Source organism: Anomaloglossus baeobatrachus, chromosome 1 (assembly GCF_048569485.1).
Source record: "Anomaloglossus baeobatrachus isolate aAnoBae1 chromosome 1, aAnoBae1.hap1, whole genome shotgun sequence".
Classification (NCBI taxonomy): Eukaryota; Metazoa; Chordata; class Amphibia; order Anura; family Aromobatidae; genus Anomaloglossus; species Anomaloglossus baeobatrachus.
The window spans coordinates 876,457,954-876,473,927 of NC_134353.1; the positions used below are offsets into that span (position 1 = coordinate 876,457,954).

Here is a 15,974-nt window from a genome sequence, read left to right on the forward strand (position 1 = left end):
AGATCTAAAACACTCACAGCTGTCACTCACGGAGGTAAAGACAATATGTGCACGGGGGGAGTAAAGAAAAGGAAGGAAATAACAACGACAAGGGTATCTCCACAACACACCACAATTGCATACAACTCTGGGAGGGATGGGAGAGGAGTGTAATGAAAATCGTAGCTATAGACAGACAAGGGAAAACCAAAACTCTTTCACACAGTGCGCACACACATAGGTAAAGACAATAAGAAATTCAGGAGGAAACGCAAGAGCTGGAAGGAAGCTACAAAACAACATGGGTAAACTTCCACAACCGCAACAAGCAAACAGCCCAATTTTCACCAAAGAATCTGGGACACTACACCTCACAGACCAACATAGGAACTATAGCTGGCTTGGGTAGAAGATGTCATCCAGCTTAAATAGAAGGGAGCAGATGTGATTGGCCTCCCCACCACATGTGATCAAAGGAACCTAACAAACAGACTAGCAGTGATTAACTCTTGCTCTCCTGCCTCTGATACAGCATACAAAAGGTCAATGCCCGAGTCTGCCCGTGTTGATCCCAGACACCAGAGAAACCATCAGGCGGAGTACCAGAATCTGCAATTTGAACAGAGTCCGCCGCCACCATGACAGTCGGTGTAGTTTGTATTATGGTCGCCGAGGAGCGGCGAGTTTCCAGGAGTGGATCCACTGGGCCGTACCGAAGTCCCCTGGAGGATCTAACTATCTGGCGCAGCCCCAGGGGGCCTAAATACATGACTGGCAAGACCAGTGGTATCGGCTCATATGGACAGGAGAGACTCTAAGGGGTACTTTGCACGCTGCGACATCGCAAGCCGATGCTGCGATGCCGAGCGCGATAGTCCCCGCCCCCGTCGCAGCTGCGATATCCTTGTGATAGCTGCCGTAGCGAACATTATCGCTACGGCAGCTTCACATGGACTCACCTGCCCTGGGACGTCGCTCTGGCCGGCGACCCGCCTCCTTATTAAGGGGGCGGGTCGTGCGGCGTCACAGCGACGTCACACGGCAGGCGGCCAATAGGAGCGGAAGGGCGGAGATGAGCGGGATGTAAACATCCCGCCCACCTCCTTCCTTCCGCATATCCTACGGAAGCCGCAGTGACACCGGTAGGAGATGTTCCTCGCTCCTGCGGCTTCACACACAGCGATGTGTGCTGCCGCAGTAGCGAGGAACAACATCGGACCATTGCGTCAGCGTAATTATGGATTACGCCGACGCAGCACCGATGATACGATTACGACGCTTTTGCGCTTGTTAATCGTATCATCGAACCTTTACACACTACGATGTCGCATGCGATGCCGGAAGTGCGTCATTTTCAATTTGACCCCACCGACATCGCACCTGCGATGTCTTAGTGTGCAAAGCCCGCCTAAGTCCAGTACGGATGTGCACAGATGTAAAGGCACGGATGAGGTATCACAGACTTGGCAACAGGGTGTGGTACCCTGGATGTGGCAGTATGGAGGTGGTGGCTCGGACATGGCAGCACGGAGGTAGTAACTGCAGGCTCTAGGAAGAAACAGATAGCGAGTACAGGTAACTGGTACTAGGACAGGAGACTCATGATTAGACACAGTAACGGGTACGTGACGTGAGAACTAGCAACACACTACGGATAGGCAACATTGCTCAGGTACGTCCCCTAAGGGAAGAGTGCCTTAAATACTGGGTGATTGTTAACCTCAAGAGACTCTTCCGGGTAATAGGACACCAGCCCTTTAAGACCTGGGTCATGGCCGCACACACACACCCTTCGTGCACTCCCAGAAGACCTGCATGTGGCCTGGAAGCAGGAGGAGTCTGCAGCAGACCCCAGTGCAGGAACAGGGAGGAGAACCGTGCCCCCGTTGAGGCATGAGAGTGCGCGCGTGCATGGTCGCTACATTATGCAAACCTCATATGAAAACATCTAGATGAATGGTTCTTCATGTACCGTTTGGACATCTCTGCCACTGCAAGAAACAAAAGTATTTGTTATTTCCACAGCCACTGCTATGACTTTCTATCAAACTTGTCTAAATCATATGCATTTTCATGTCTCCTAAAGAGCTGCCAAACATAACAAGTGAGAGGGCTTCTTGTAATGTGCAGAAATAAGAAATATATCCTGAATATGTAATGTTTCCAACCTTAACAACGATATCTGACATTACCGAGCTACTCTGCGAGGAACAATGTGTGTCTCTTATCAAACGTTTCTTATCAGCCATTTCATACTTTGAGAGGCTGTCTGTAGAGTTTTCATTATCCTAAATGTACTTGTCATCAACTCAATGGGAGAAGTAGTGAGTATATACTGTGGGAGTATCTTTATTTTTTTGGTTCACACTAGGTAGATTGGTCCTGTTCATCTGATTTAGGTTTGCAAGAACCAATCCACATGTTGCAGAAACATCCTTATTCACATGTATGATAATAGAAATTTCTGCCACAAATCTGTTACATGTGACCCTAATTACAAACCATTTAAAATACTTTTGCATTTCAAGGTTTGTGTTACTCACAGGATCCCTATGAGCCAGAATGGAGAGGCACCAAGTATCAGCTGCCTACCACTAGGGTGGATCCAACTTCTCCATGAATTACATGGACATCCATACAAAAACTGCTGTAGGAAAAATAGTCACAGCTGATAAGCTGGGAATTCAGACAATTACTACATAAAAATGATGTTTTGTAGATAAAATAACCACTTTATTGCTTATACGGTATATAAAATCATACGGTTTGGGCTTAAGCAGCTGAGCCTGTAGGCACAATACAATTGCCTCTATATGGTGTCAGGGTTTTCACCCAAATAAGCAATTGTAGAGGAAAATTCTAGACATGGATAAGGTGAAGACCAAGACGTTTGTTTTTTTTTTAAGCTAAATGAAGGTATTTTGATCTTTTTTGTAATTTTTGGGATTGGATTTACATGAAAATTGCACCATTTTCTTTCTATAGCCTGTATTCCACAACGACTGTTTCACCTATTGACTCATTTTTTTTCATCCGGTGACATGTATTCACCACTGGAAGAGCACTCGCCAGTTATTACTGTGATCTAAGCGCTGCAGCTACAATGACATTACATCTCCACTCAGATCACAGTTATAACCAGGTCTGGGCATCAGGGCTGCGGCAGGGACTTCATTCAGCAGTCATGCCATTGGATAAAATTACCACTTCAATGATAATGCCCAAGCTGTGTAAGTGTTGAATGATCCCATCATATCACATCAATTATAGGTGAGGGAAAGAGCTTGTAAGCTAGCGCATAGCAAAGGCCTACAATAAAATGGCGCCGGGCTCCCCCTACAGCTGTGAACTGGACAGTCCAGTTCACAGCTGATGATGGCACATTATATTGGTGATAAGAGATTGCGATCAGTGACCAAACGCATGCCTAAGTGCTGTATCTGCGATGTCTGTCGTGCTCTGCCATTTACTCTCCAGAAAATAAAAATGGAGGCCCCTTCACCAACAATCCTGGGGGACCAGTAAGGATGGGTCTCCCCAGCCTGAGAAGACCAGCCACCAGCTGCCGGGCTATATCATGGCTGTTTTTCAAAATTGGGGGCTGCATGCAGGTTTTTTAAATTCTTTATTTAAATAATTAAAAAAAAGGTGCATGTGGTTCCTCTGATTTTCATACACAGCCAAGATAAGCGCATGGCTGGGGTCTGCAGCCTGTAGCCATATGATTTATCTTTGCTGGGTATCATAATATGGGGGAGCCCTACGGCAGTTTATTTGTTTATTTATATACCACGATAGTGACCCACAGACAGGGTCTGTGATTGCAGGCACTATGGGGAGATAAGGTATGCACACCAGTGACTATGGAAGGGGAATACATGGAATAGCAGAAACTGCTGTGTGAATACTGACATGAAAAATTCAATAGCTATTTGTAAGAATGAAATGTGAAAAATGGAACCTGCATTACTGCCATGAATATATGAATAAAGAGAAATTTAGCTACTGAATTGATCAATGCAGAAGAGCCCCAACACTACGCCAAAGTATTTCTCTACGTTGGGGTCCCTAGCTTGTGTGTGTCCTCTCATGCAGTTAAAAAACTTACCGTGTATGGGACGCTGAGACCCAGGCTATATATGCGTATAATGTGGATTGGCAATAGGTGTGTATGGGGAGGGTTCACAAACGAAAAAACTACTAACATTAAGGAATAACGTTTGGAACTCCATTCTATGTCTGAACTGGGTGCAAAAAACCTAAAAAACATCACTATGGGGAGATAAGGTATGCACACCAGTGACTATGGAAGGGGAATACATGGAATAGCAGAAACTGCTGTGTGAATACTGACATGAAAAATTCAATAGCTATTTGTAAGAATGAAATGTGAAAAATGGAACCTGCATTACTGCCATGAATATATGAATAAAGAGAAATTTAGCTACTGAATTGATCAATGCAGAAGAGCCCCAACACTACGCCAAAGTATTTCTCTACGTTGGGGTCCCTAGCTTGTGTGTGTCCTCTCATGCAGTTAAAAAACTTACCGTGTATGGGACGCTGAGACCCAGGCTATATATGCGTATAATGTGGATTGGCAATAGGTGTGTATGGGGAGGGTTCACAAACGAAAAAACTACTAACATTAAGGAATAACGTTTGGAACTCCATTCTATGTCTGAACTGGGTGCAAAAAACCTAAATAACATCACTATGGGGAGATAAGGTATGCACACCAGTGACTATGGAAGGGGAATACATGGAATAGCAGAAACTGCTGTGTGAATACTGACATGAAAAATTCAATAGCTATTTGTAAGAATGAAATGTGAAAAATGGAACCTGCATTACTGCCATGAATATATGAATAAAGAGAAATTTAGCTACTGAATTGATCAATGCAGAAGAGCCCCAACACTACGCCAAAGTATTTCTCTACGTTGGGGTCCCTAGCTTGTGTGTGTCCTCTCATGCAGTTAAAAAACTTACCGTGTATGGGACGCTGAGACCCAGGCTATATATGCGTATAATGTGGATTGGCAATAGGTGTGTATGGGGAGGGTTCACAAACGAAAAAACTACTAACATTAAGGAATAACGTTTGGAACTCCATTCTATGTCTGAACTGGGTGCAAAAAACCTAAAAAACAGGTTTTTAGGTTTTTTGCACCCAGTTCAGACATAGAATGGAGTTCCAAACGTTATTCCTTAATGTTAGTAGTTTTTTCGTTTGTGAACCCTCCCCATACACACCTATTGCCAATCCACATTATACGCATATATAGCCTGGGTCTCAGCGTCCCATACACGGTAAGTTTTTTAACTGCATGAGAGGACACACACAAGCTAGGGACCCCAACGTAGAGAAATACTTTGGCGTAGTGTTGGGGCTCTTCTGCATTGATCAATTCAGTAGCTAAATTTCTCTTTATTCATATATTCATGGCAGTAATGCAGGTTCCATTTTTCACATTTCATTCTTACAAATAGCTATTGAATTTTTCATGTCAGTATTCACACAGCAGTTTCTGCTATTCCATGTATTCCCCTTCCATAGTTACTGGTGTGCATACCTTATCTCCCCATAGTGATGTTTTTTAGGTTTTTTGCACCCAGTTCAGACATAGAATGGAGTTCCAAACGTTATTCCTTAATGTGATTGCAAGCAGTCAGACGCTGTCACACAGGCTGAGGACGCATCTGCTTGCAATCCACAACGGACGCCAGGACTGCCGGTGGGCAGGGGAAGCAGTGAATATGTATGAGGCTAATAAGCGAAGAAGAGTGAGCAGCCTCGTAAGCAGTTTCATCCAAGCCGGAGACTCGATAAGTATAGCCCGCTTACTTTATTTTTATTTTTATTTCCCGAGTTGCCAGATCTGGATCATTAGGCAGAGTTCCCTGAGAAGTCCAGGTCTGGCACCTGGATACTTTTGAAACCGCATGGATCTAGATTTTTACAGTCCAGGTCCACCCATAACTAATTAACATGGATCCTGCCGAGATCCTTTGGGAAAAAAAGTTCTGCAAACACAACTTTTGTCCATTGTGTAATAACAGATGTCTGCCGGATCCGTTTTTTTTATCATAGAAGTCTATGGAGAATGGATCTGTTAATTAATTGCTATTTAGCAATCCATTTTTCTTCCATTTCTAATGGATTCATTTTTTTTCTTACATGATCCATTTCAAATGGCAGATAAATAGCAATCCATTAGCGGATCCTTTTCTCCTTGGACTCCAATGTTAAAAAAACAGATCCAAGAGAAATCCTTTTGCCAACGGATCTCTGTAGGATCCGGTGCAACGGATGATTAAAGGACATGTCAACTCAGGGTCAATTTGTACTCCGAAGACATGTAAGCAGGGTACAGATGATGAATCAAATCCCAAAAAAGGCAGGTTATTAGACCGAGGAAGAACAGGGGCTGGAGGACACTTAATGGCTATTTTTTACTAGGAAAGAAGCCAAATCGGATAATGAAGTGAATTAAAGACTTTTTTTTATTTTCCACGCTGGACATAATTAAAATAAATAAAAGTTTATTCACTCTTTAAGATGCCCATTTATTATATGCACAGCCAATATCCTCGATTACGGTCATGTAATATTAGGGGCGCCAAGTAATATTAGGGGCGTCATGTAATATTAGGGGCATCATGTAATAGGGGCATCATGTAGAATTAGGGGTGTTATGTAATACTAGTGGTCTCATGTAATATTAGGGGCATCATGTAATACTAGGGATGTCATGTAATACTGGAGACATCATGTAATATTAGGGGCGTCATGTAATAGGGGTGTTATGTAATACTAAGGACCTCATGTAATATTAGGGGCATTATGTAATACTAGCGGTGTCATGTAATTCTAGGGGAGTCATGTAATATTAGGGGCTTCATGTAATAGGGGTGTCATGTAATACTGGGGATGCCATGTAATATTAGGGACGTCATGTAATATTAGGGGTGTCATGTAATACTACGGGTTTCACAAACCAGACCTGTGTTAATCGGCTAATATGAAAGGGGGCTGTGTGTGTAATATCAAGCCATTTCATCGTATAGTCCTAATGGTTTTACCATTATCATCATAACCTTTTTTTCGATAGAGTGCTCATAAATATTCACTCCCTCCGGGGCTCATTTGTGAGCTTGAGAGCGGCAATACTTCCAGTGATGAGTATCATTTGTACACTTATATTTAAATATTTTATATCTTTTATCTAATGGCTTGGTAGATATGTTATCCAGCTCTCTGATAAGATATATAGACATAAAGGTAATGGTCCTTACATAGAACCTTCCAGCCCTCATCAATGAACTTGCTGATCGGTTTATTACAAAAATAGCTGCCTGGTTGTCAACACTCTTCCCATATTTTAGAACGGACAGGAGCAGCTCCTCCTGCTGTAAAGGAGACGGGCACTAAACCAACAAAGGAGTTCAGCAGAGTTTTATGTTTTGGTCACAATGGGGGCTTACCTCTTACCTATTTTGCAACAACGGGTCACAGATTCAAGTTCGGCAAGGTGAATTTTTCCGGCTTCGTTCTCTTGATGTTTACACGTGATTCCTCTGGGTGCTCCAGTTTCCTGACATCTGAGCTTCAAGAAATTGGTCCTGGGATGTACACAATTGTATGTTATGAAATTAGATTGTAAGCTCCGCTGGGAACCAGTGCTTGATGTGAATGTAGAAAGGATGCGTTTATTCTATCTGATGAGAATCTGACCCTTCAAGAAAATATTGTTTAAATCTGTCAGCAGATTTTTGCTAGCACATCTGAGAGCAGCATAATCTATGGAAAGAGACCTTGAATTCAGCAGTGTCACTTAGTTTACTGGGTGGAGTAGTTGTGATACAAGCAGAGTTTTCTCTGCTGTAGAAGTAGCATGTAACAGCTCAGAAAGCTGGCATCATTCACACCACCAGTAAGCAGTTTTCTCATACTCATATGTACATTGTATATTGACAGGAAGCTGCTAATCAGTGCTGGGGGTGTGGTTGGACCAAGAGGCACAAGAGCAGCTAGTCTGGCACTGATAATCCGCTGCTTCTATGGAAATAAAAGCACACAGCCTAATAAGGGACACATCACTGAATCAGTGCTACCCTCAGATTACATAGCAAAAACCTGCTGAATGATTCCATGTAATCAATGGGGTTTAGGGTTGGAAGCAAATTAATTTGCTTCTTTTTTCCCAGACACAGTGCCACTTTTGTCCTTTGGCTGTGTTTAGTATTGCAGCTCATCGTTATTTGAGGCATATACGCTGAGCTGTAATACCAGACATGTATAACGGATAACGATGGCGCTCTTTCTGGGGAAAAAGAAAGCACACCCTATTTTCTAATACTGAACTCCTATAGTAGACTTCGGGGCACATTTATCAATACAGTCTAACTTTTAATACATGTTTTAGCTCATGTTGTAAAATTATTGTGTCTTTAGACTGTCTAGTGTATGATTATACGATTATTAGTAGGCTTAATTTGTGCCACAAATTTTCCATTTTTCTGCACCCTCTTTCCAGCAAAGCTGCACCTATTTGTTTGACCAGGTGCAGAAAGTGTCTAATCCACATTATAAATGTGGCGATATTCACAAATGACAAGTTTGAGAGCAAATTGTGCAAAATATTTCCTACTGTGATTGTTCCGGGTTAAAATAAGCTAATGTCATTACCATCCTCTGGGACAGATAGTTCAAGAACAGTCGATTAGATTAAAATCCGGATGCAAATACTTCTGTAAATTGGCTGTCAGCCTCTCGGAGTACTCTGCGCACAGTGCGATGTAGTGGTCTGAGACATGACCTGCTGTTCTCGGCTGGTCCATCTTAGAGCTTGATTGTGGGCTCAGGCTCTTTGATGTTCTTAGATACTTCTGCCTTCTCTTGAGTAGGACCGGCTGAGGATCTGAGAAATGTCTCATACGACCAAACCTTTATATTATGCAATCAGTGGGAATTTTTATTGTGATTCGGAGTGTCACTTTATAGACTCTCTATAGTAGATTATTACCACGTTTCTTCTCCTCAATGAGGGAATTTGCAGAAACAATACGGGAGGGAGAGGCAGGTCCCACTGACAACCTACCTGCTTCTCCATCCAAAAATACAGGTTTGAATTAAGTCCTTTAGGCCTCTTTCACACGTCAGTGATTCTGCTACGTATTTGCTAGTTTTTATACGTACCAGCATCACGGACATACGCAGACCCATTATAATCAATGGGTCTGCACACACCTCAGTGATTTTTCACTGACCGTGTCTCAGTGCGGTGTACTCGCTTGTCTGTGATTGCCACATGGAGACATGACCATTTTTTTCTGGCATCACTGATGACTCACGGACCACACTATGGTGTAGTACGTGAAACACGTGCCAGAAAAACACGGACATTGAAAATAAAAGGCATTTCTAACTCTCCTTCTCCAGCACTTCTGGTCTCCAGCCCCTGCTGCTTCAGAGCGGTCTGCTTATTCTCATGCGTATTCATGTATGCAGCTGTGAAGCCCCGCCGGTCCTGTGTCGGTGTCGGTGCGTTACCTTCAGGGACTCCACGTTGCTGGATCTCCGTCACTGGTAGGAAATCTTCTGTTTTGATCGTGACGCCACTCTCAGTATTGCGGCCAGTAGGGACCGCCACTGCAGGTTGAGGGTCGCCTGGGGCTGATGGTGTGTGCAGTTAGATGTAGTAGCCTCCTGAGAGTGAGGCAAGCCCCAGGGCCCTGTGTAGGTTTGTAGTACCACAAGTCGCAGAATGACCACACAGGCAGGATGTCTTTCAGGGTTTTTACTCACTTCAGGTGGCAGGGTGAGTAACCCGGGCGTAGCTGAGATGAACCAGGTGGGAACCAGGTATCCTTCAGGCTGACTTTATGAGGGTGACTACTGACTCGCCTTCCTTAGCCCTTGGTGGTTTGGGGTGACCCCGACTTTGAGTCCCTATGGGGGTCACCCAGGGAAGATGCTGCAGCCTCTCTCCCCTTGTTGTTTGCCGTGTGCTTGTTCCCCGGACCAGGCCACTCCAGCCTCTTGCCTCCTATGACCTATGGGCCCTAACTGCGGTTACGTGGCTGCGGCTTTTGTGGTGATGTGGTGTGGGCTTTGAGAGCCCCACACCGGCAGGTTTAGCAGAAGAAAGCTGGATCTATCTTCGCTTCGGGATCTGCCGCCCGGTTGGGCCTGGTGCTCTCTAGCAGTCTCCTTACTTCCCACTCCGTTGCACTCTCTAGCTGAAGCTGGCTTTCAGGCAGCACTCCTAGTTGACCGTTCTCCCCCGTCTGTAGCCACTGCGCGGGCGCTGTTAGACAGCAACAGCCCCACAGGTCTGCTCCTCACTGAGCCCTATGGAGTTCTGCTCTAACTGACTCACTGCCCCTCCTCTCCTGTTCTTGCCTACGCCACCTAGCAACCAGACTCTCCACCACACCCCTTGAGAGGAGATGGAGGCTCTACCCCCTCCACTATTCCAGTGAAGGTGAAGGCTTGCCCCCTCCTGGGATCCCCAGGGGTCCTCTCATGGGTACATGTGTGAGACCTGATCACTATGCGCCTGTGTTCCACACCCCAGTCAGCCTTCTGGATTACCTGTATTGTACTGTCCCCAGCATGGGTGCAGTACTCAGTGGTGCCTGACCAGGTCAGGGGCGCCACACAGCCACAGCCGACCAGGAAGTAGCTGCAGCGGGGGCAGAAACACAGCAGAGCTGAAGAGCGGGGACAGGTGAGTTTATTTCCTTGTGCAATCACTGATCACAGATTGCACATGGACAACCCACGTGTGCCATGAATCATGGCACACAGAGGGACATACGTGTGTTTTTAACACGTCAGTGAAAAACGTCTCTGTCTTTCACTGACGTGTGAAACAGGCCTTAGGCAAAGCATACGGTTATAGATCTTTCCCTGTAACGTCGCCTCCTTTGTAGGCCTCTTCCTTTTTTGTAGGCCTCTTCCTTTTGTAGGTCTCTTCCTTTTGTAGGCCTCTTCCTTTTGTAGGCCTCTTCCTTTGTAGGCCTCTTTCTTTTTAGGCCTCTTCCTTTGTAGGCCTCTTTCTTTTTAGGCCTCTTCCTTTTTAGGCCTCTTCCTTTGTAGGCCTCTTTCTTTTTAGAGGCCTCTTCCTTTTGTAGGCTTCTTCCTTTTGTAGGCCTCTTCCTTTTGTAGGCCTCTTCCTTTTGTAGGCCTCTTCCTTTTGTAGGCCTCTTCCTTTTGTAGTCCTCTTCCTTCTGTAGGCCTCTTCGTTTTCTAGGCTTCTTCCTTTTTAGGCCTCTTCCTTTTGTAGGCCTCTTCCTTGTAATGCCAACGCCTCTTCCATGTCACCTAAGACTGTTCACACTGCATCTTCACTGTTTTTACCTGCAGTTTTGTATCCCTGAAGTATCTTTGTTAGCTTCTTTGGTCAATTCCTCAGCACTTTTTGATGTTTTTTTTTTCCAAACAACTTTTTTTTTAGCTATTTTATGGCACCTTTTTGTTGGACTATTTTTTGTAAAATCCATTAAATGATGAAGAAAACGCTGGCCTTTTTTGAAGCAAAAAAGCTGACTGGGGTATTCCAGGAATCTTTTTAGCCTTCGCATTGACTTCTTTTGACAAGTATTGAGCGTCTTCCTAGCGGAAAATGCCATATCAATGTACATGTTATTTCTTTTAAGTACTTGGAGCCTATGAAAATTTGATATGTATAAAAGACGTTTAGAAGGCTGTTGAAAATTAATAGGACCATTCCTTTAATCATTTTGCTTTTTTTCCATTTTATTTGAGTGAACCCGCTCAAAAAGAGGCGGAAAAAGACAGTGTGAACATACGGCACTCTCAAGTGAATGTGTAGTACTTGTCATGACTAAGAGTAGAAGCCTTGCTCGAAACGTGTAGACTAAAGGCCCCGTCACACACAGAGATAAATCTTTGGCAGATCTGTGGTTGCAGTGAAATCATGGCCATATTGTTCCATTTGTACACAGCCACAAACCTGGCACTGATTGTCCACAATTTCACTGCAACCACAGATCTGCCGCAGATTTATCTCTGTGTGTGACAGGGCCTTAAGGTCTACACATAACATGTTTGTTCAATTTTTTACTATGGAAATAAAAGTGAAGTTTTAAACCACACTTTGCGGATGCTGGACTTCTCTCTTTTGCATTCTACTTACCTGATGGCCGGTTCAGAGTTCTCCATGCACCGCACCCCAATTGTCAAGTTCTTGAATCTGGTGAACTGAAAATTTTTCCCTTTTTCAGCCTTTATGTTTTTGATGCTCTTAAGGTGCCCATACACATTAGACTAATGTCTGCTGTATCCGTTGATATTGAATTGTTCAGCCAATGTTTTGTGTATAGGTGCGTTAACTGACTGGTGGTGGATATGTCGATGGGGCATGTTCCATTTCAGACCGCCGATCATGTTGTTCTCCCAGAGATAGGCCATCGACCAACAAGTCAGCTGATGGCTATCTCATGGTCTACACAGGAGCTCTCTATTGCATGGGAGTGTTGGCAGGGATGGTTGTCAGATGAGTAATCAGCCAAAGCATCATTCTGCCTACAGCCGTCTCATGTGTATGGGAGCCTTTAATGTCATGTCACTAAAACCTCCTGAAACATGCTTTAGGCCGGAGTCACACTTACGAGAGACCGGCATGAAATCGCACCAGCATCACCCCACACAGCCGCACACTCTCTGGACAAGAGCGTCTCAGCTGCATAGAAATACATGCAGCCGACCCGCTCATGTTCGGAGAGTGTGCTGCCGTGTTGCGAAACTTGGACGAGTCTCTCGCAAGTGTGACTCCGGCCTTCTTGGAGGTGTCAGGAGATTAGTTACTGCCTGGTATATTTGACAACTGTTCTGCAAGTCCAGGAGGTCTCCCATTTATCTAGGAGGCTTCTAGTTGGCAAGTAAACATTTACTAAAAACCCAGCTGTCCTAGTTTTGTTTAGTTCCATTACCTCATTCAGCTTCTCTGATGGTGGACATATCATCGGTACAACCTATGAAGCCGAACAGGGGCGCAAAAGGTAAAGGGGTTCATTTCTACCTCAAAACAAGGTGTAATCGATAGTGAATTTTGAGAAGCTATTGGACTATTGTTCTTGGACAGGGCCCTTTTCTGTGTGTCCGATAGTGCCTTTTTTTCCTGTAGGATACCTCTCCTGCATCAGGCTCACACCATATACTTGAATTATTTTAGCCTCCTGTTCTCCTGCCTTATTTTGGATGCAATAAGAAGGTTCAGCGACTACATCTATCCTTGTGTCTTCTTGAGATGAGAGGCAGTACGTTTTTGAAATTGTTAAAATCTAAATAAATCATGAATAATTTCCACATGAAATAAAAATGCAAGAAAATTCGGGCTAAAATTTGCAGCATGGTGCTATGGATGAAGCTGTTAAGTAAACACATGAACAAGAAAAGAAATTAACTTCCTATTTTCTTAAGGAGTCGTTTTCATTTTCCGCTCATCCAGGACGTTTTATTATTCTGCCTGTCGTGGGCACTGGGATATGCGGAGTGCAGAGAACCCACCTAGAGGACCCCTCCATGCTAGCTCATCCTCTATCAGGCAGCTCTCACTGCAGGCTGAAGCCCATTCTGCTGCAGAGCAAGAGTACAGTACCATTGAGTGTGCAAGAGTCCGGAGCTGCAAGCAAGGAAGCCAAGGCTACGACTATAAAGCAAGGTGAACCTGGGGGAAAAAAACAATAACTGATCTGACAACTATTCGGAAGCTGCACACCCTGCGAGGAGCCCAGGTCGGAGCTTCAACTACAATGACTCCTAGCAGCCGAAATCATGAATGGGATTTAACATTGGCATGTGACTGGCACCTATGATCTTATTCCCCACCTTGCAGTTTTATCAGAAGGCATTAATATGGCTCTGAGATATGTAAATGATCGCAAGCATCAAACAAGATCAATAGTTTAGTCATTTTTATTGCAGGGGAGTATCCAGCCTTTTATGAGGTCCAGCGTCATATAGGAATGGGCACATGACAGCAACAGGAAAGACATAGGAACCCGGATCTTTAAGGAGAGGCAACCTTCGAAGCACCAGCTTTATTTATAGTCCGTTTGCCACCTTTCGAGAAGCAAAACAACAAACCATAGTTTACATGGTTGGATTTTACTCCGAAGAAGAAGAAAGAAATTTCTCTCGGCAATATGGCAAAGCAATTTCAAGTTGGGGATCATTTTGGTAACTCCGGTGAGGTTTGCACAGCCCAGATCACCGATGTGGCCAACTATCTTCTGCAATACAGGTTTATTCATCACCGCACAAGGCATTAATGCCTGAGCTTCACGGAACTTTTCTTTTATTACTATTATTTTGTTACGTATTTTGGGGCAATCTTCTTTTTCTCGCGTGTGCGTGTTGAACTGGACATTGTGGCATAAATGGATGGACCGATGCCCGTGAATCACTGTGATAATTTGTTCTTCACCTCCTGGACATTGATGTGTTCATGGAATATATTACTGGCAATAACCTATGACTCCGGCAGCGTTGCTGTTAGATTTTGGATTAAATCCATTGAAATTGTGAAAGGAACAGAACATCTGGGAAGTTAATGTAGCAGGCCCTGTGAAAATGATGCACGTCAATAATTTTCCTTTTCGGAGACATTCTTGGATATGGTAAGCAGTTGATATAACCTTCAGCTGGTAACAGAAAAAAAAAATGTAATGAAATGTCAAGTCTTGTATTACTGCCGTGTTACCGAGAGCAAATGAAAACTAGGAAATGGGCAACCTTGGGGGAAATTAAAAGAAATTTCACCAAATGGATGAGACAAATGAAAATCGAAAAGTCTGCATTTTGGGTTTAAAAAAAATTAAATTAGGAAATGGAAAGAAAAGAATCTATGGTGTGAAATCATCGGATTATTACACCGTGACCGGTGTGGGCTCTGCTCCTCTGCAATGTTATTTGCAGAAACTGATCAGATAAGGCAGGCCGGTCCTGCAGAGATATGAGGGAACGTACGTACCTCCGAAATACATTCCCCTGCCAAAATCATTCTACAGGCACAGATGTCGCTCACGTCGTGTTAACCGATTTGTTTTATGTTATTTCATTTTTAAGTTTCCAATATGTTTTGGGGTTTTTTTTTAGCACTGTCACATATATGTATAGGGAGTTATCAGTGCAGTGTTTGCAGTATATGGAGGTTTGTACATAATTTTCCAAAAAGAGGATGTAATTGCTAATCGTAGAATATAGAAATCTGTAAGGACACTGTATTATGCAATTTGTAGTCTACAGCTCTTTGTACAAATGGGGACAGTAAGAAATAAAATACTCAAAGGGTTGACTCATCTTGTTAAATGGGTAAAATTGCAAAGTGCAACTGCTCAGGAATGTAGGGAAGTTGAATTATATCGTTTATTGCTTATTGCCTAGGTTACCGGCCTCCTCTGCTGTGTATCAGTTTCCTATGCAAGGAGCACAGCATTTACAAGCTTTTGCTCAGAGCTTGAAGGTGCTGCTCTGAAACTGGCCAACTACAGTCCGCCTTGCGCTCTACTAAAGCCCGCCCTGCGCTACAGTCCGCCCTGCACTCCACTACAGTTTGCCCTGCTCTGCGCTACAGTCCACCCTGCACTCCTCTACTGTCCATCCAGCACTCCTCTACAGTCCGCCCTGTGCTCCTCTACTGTCCGCCCTGCACTCCGCTACTATCTCACCTGCGCTCCTCTACTGTCCTCCCTGCGCTCCTCTACTGTCCACCCTGCGCTCCTCTACTGTCCACCCTGCACTCCGCTACAGTCCGCTCTGCGCTCCTCTACTGTCCACCCTGCACTCCGCTACTGTCCACCCTGTGCTCCGCTTCAGTCCGCCCTGCGCTCCGCTACTGTCCACCCTGTGCTCCTCTACTGTCCACCCTGCACTCCTCTACTGTCCACCCTACACTCCGCTACAGTCTGCCCTGCGCTCCTCTACAGTCCACCCTGCACTCCGCTAGTCTGCCCTGCGCTCC

The 15,974-nt window shown here is 44.4% G+C and overlaps 1 protein-coding gene across 3 annotated transcripts in view; it reads left to right on the forward strand.

Annotated features, from left to right (window-relative positions):
* Nucleotides 1-15,974, forward strand: part of PDE4D (phosphodiesterase 4D) — a 1,198,511-nt gene that overhangs the window by 480,745 nt on the left and 701,792 nt on the right. Inside the window, exon 1 of one of the 3 annotated variants that reach the window (XM_075326394.1) lies at nucleotides 13,600-14,631. The exons of the other annotated variants lie outside the window; for them this stretch is intronic. Within the exon in view, the coding sequence (XP_075182509.1) occupies nucleotides 14,585-14,631 (47 nt within the window). The 5' untranslated portion in view covers nucleotides 13,600-14,584. Of the gene's footprint in view, nucleotides 1-13,599; nucleotides 14,632-15,974 lie in introns of those variants that run through there. 3 annotated transcript variants of the gene reach the window in all.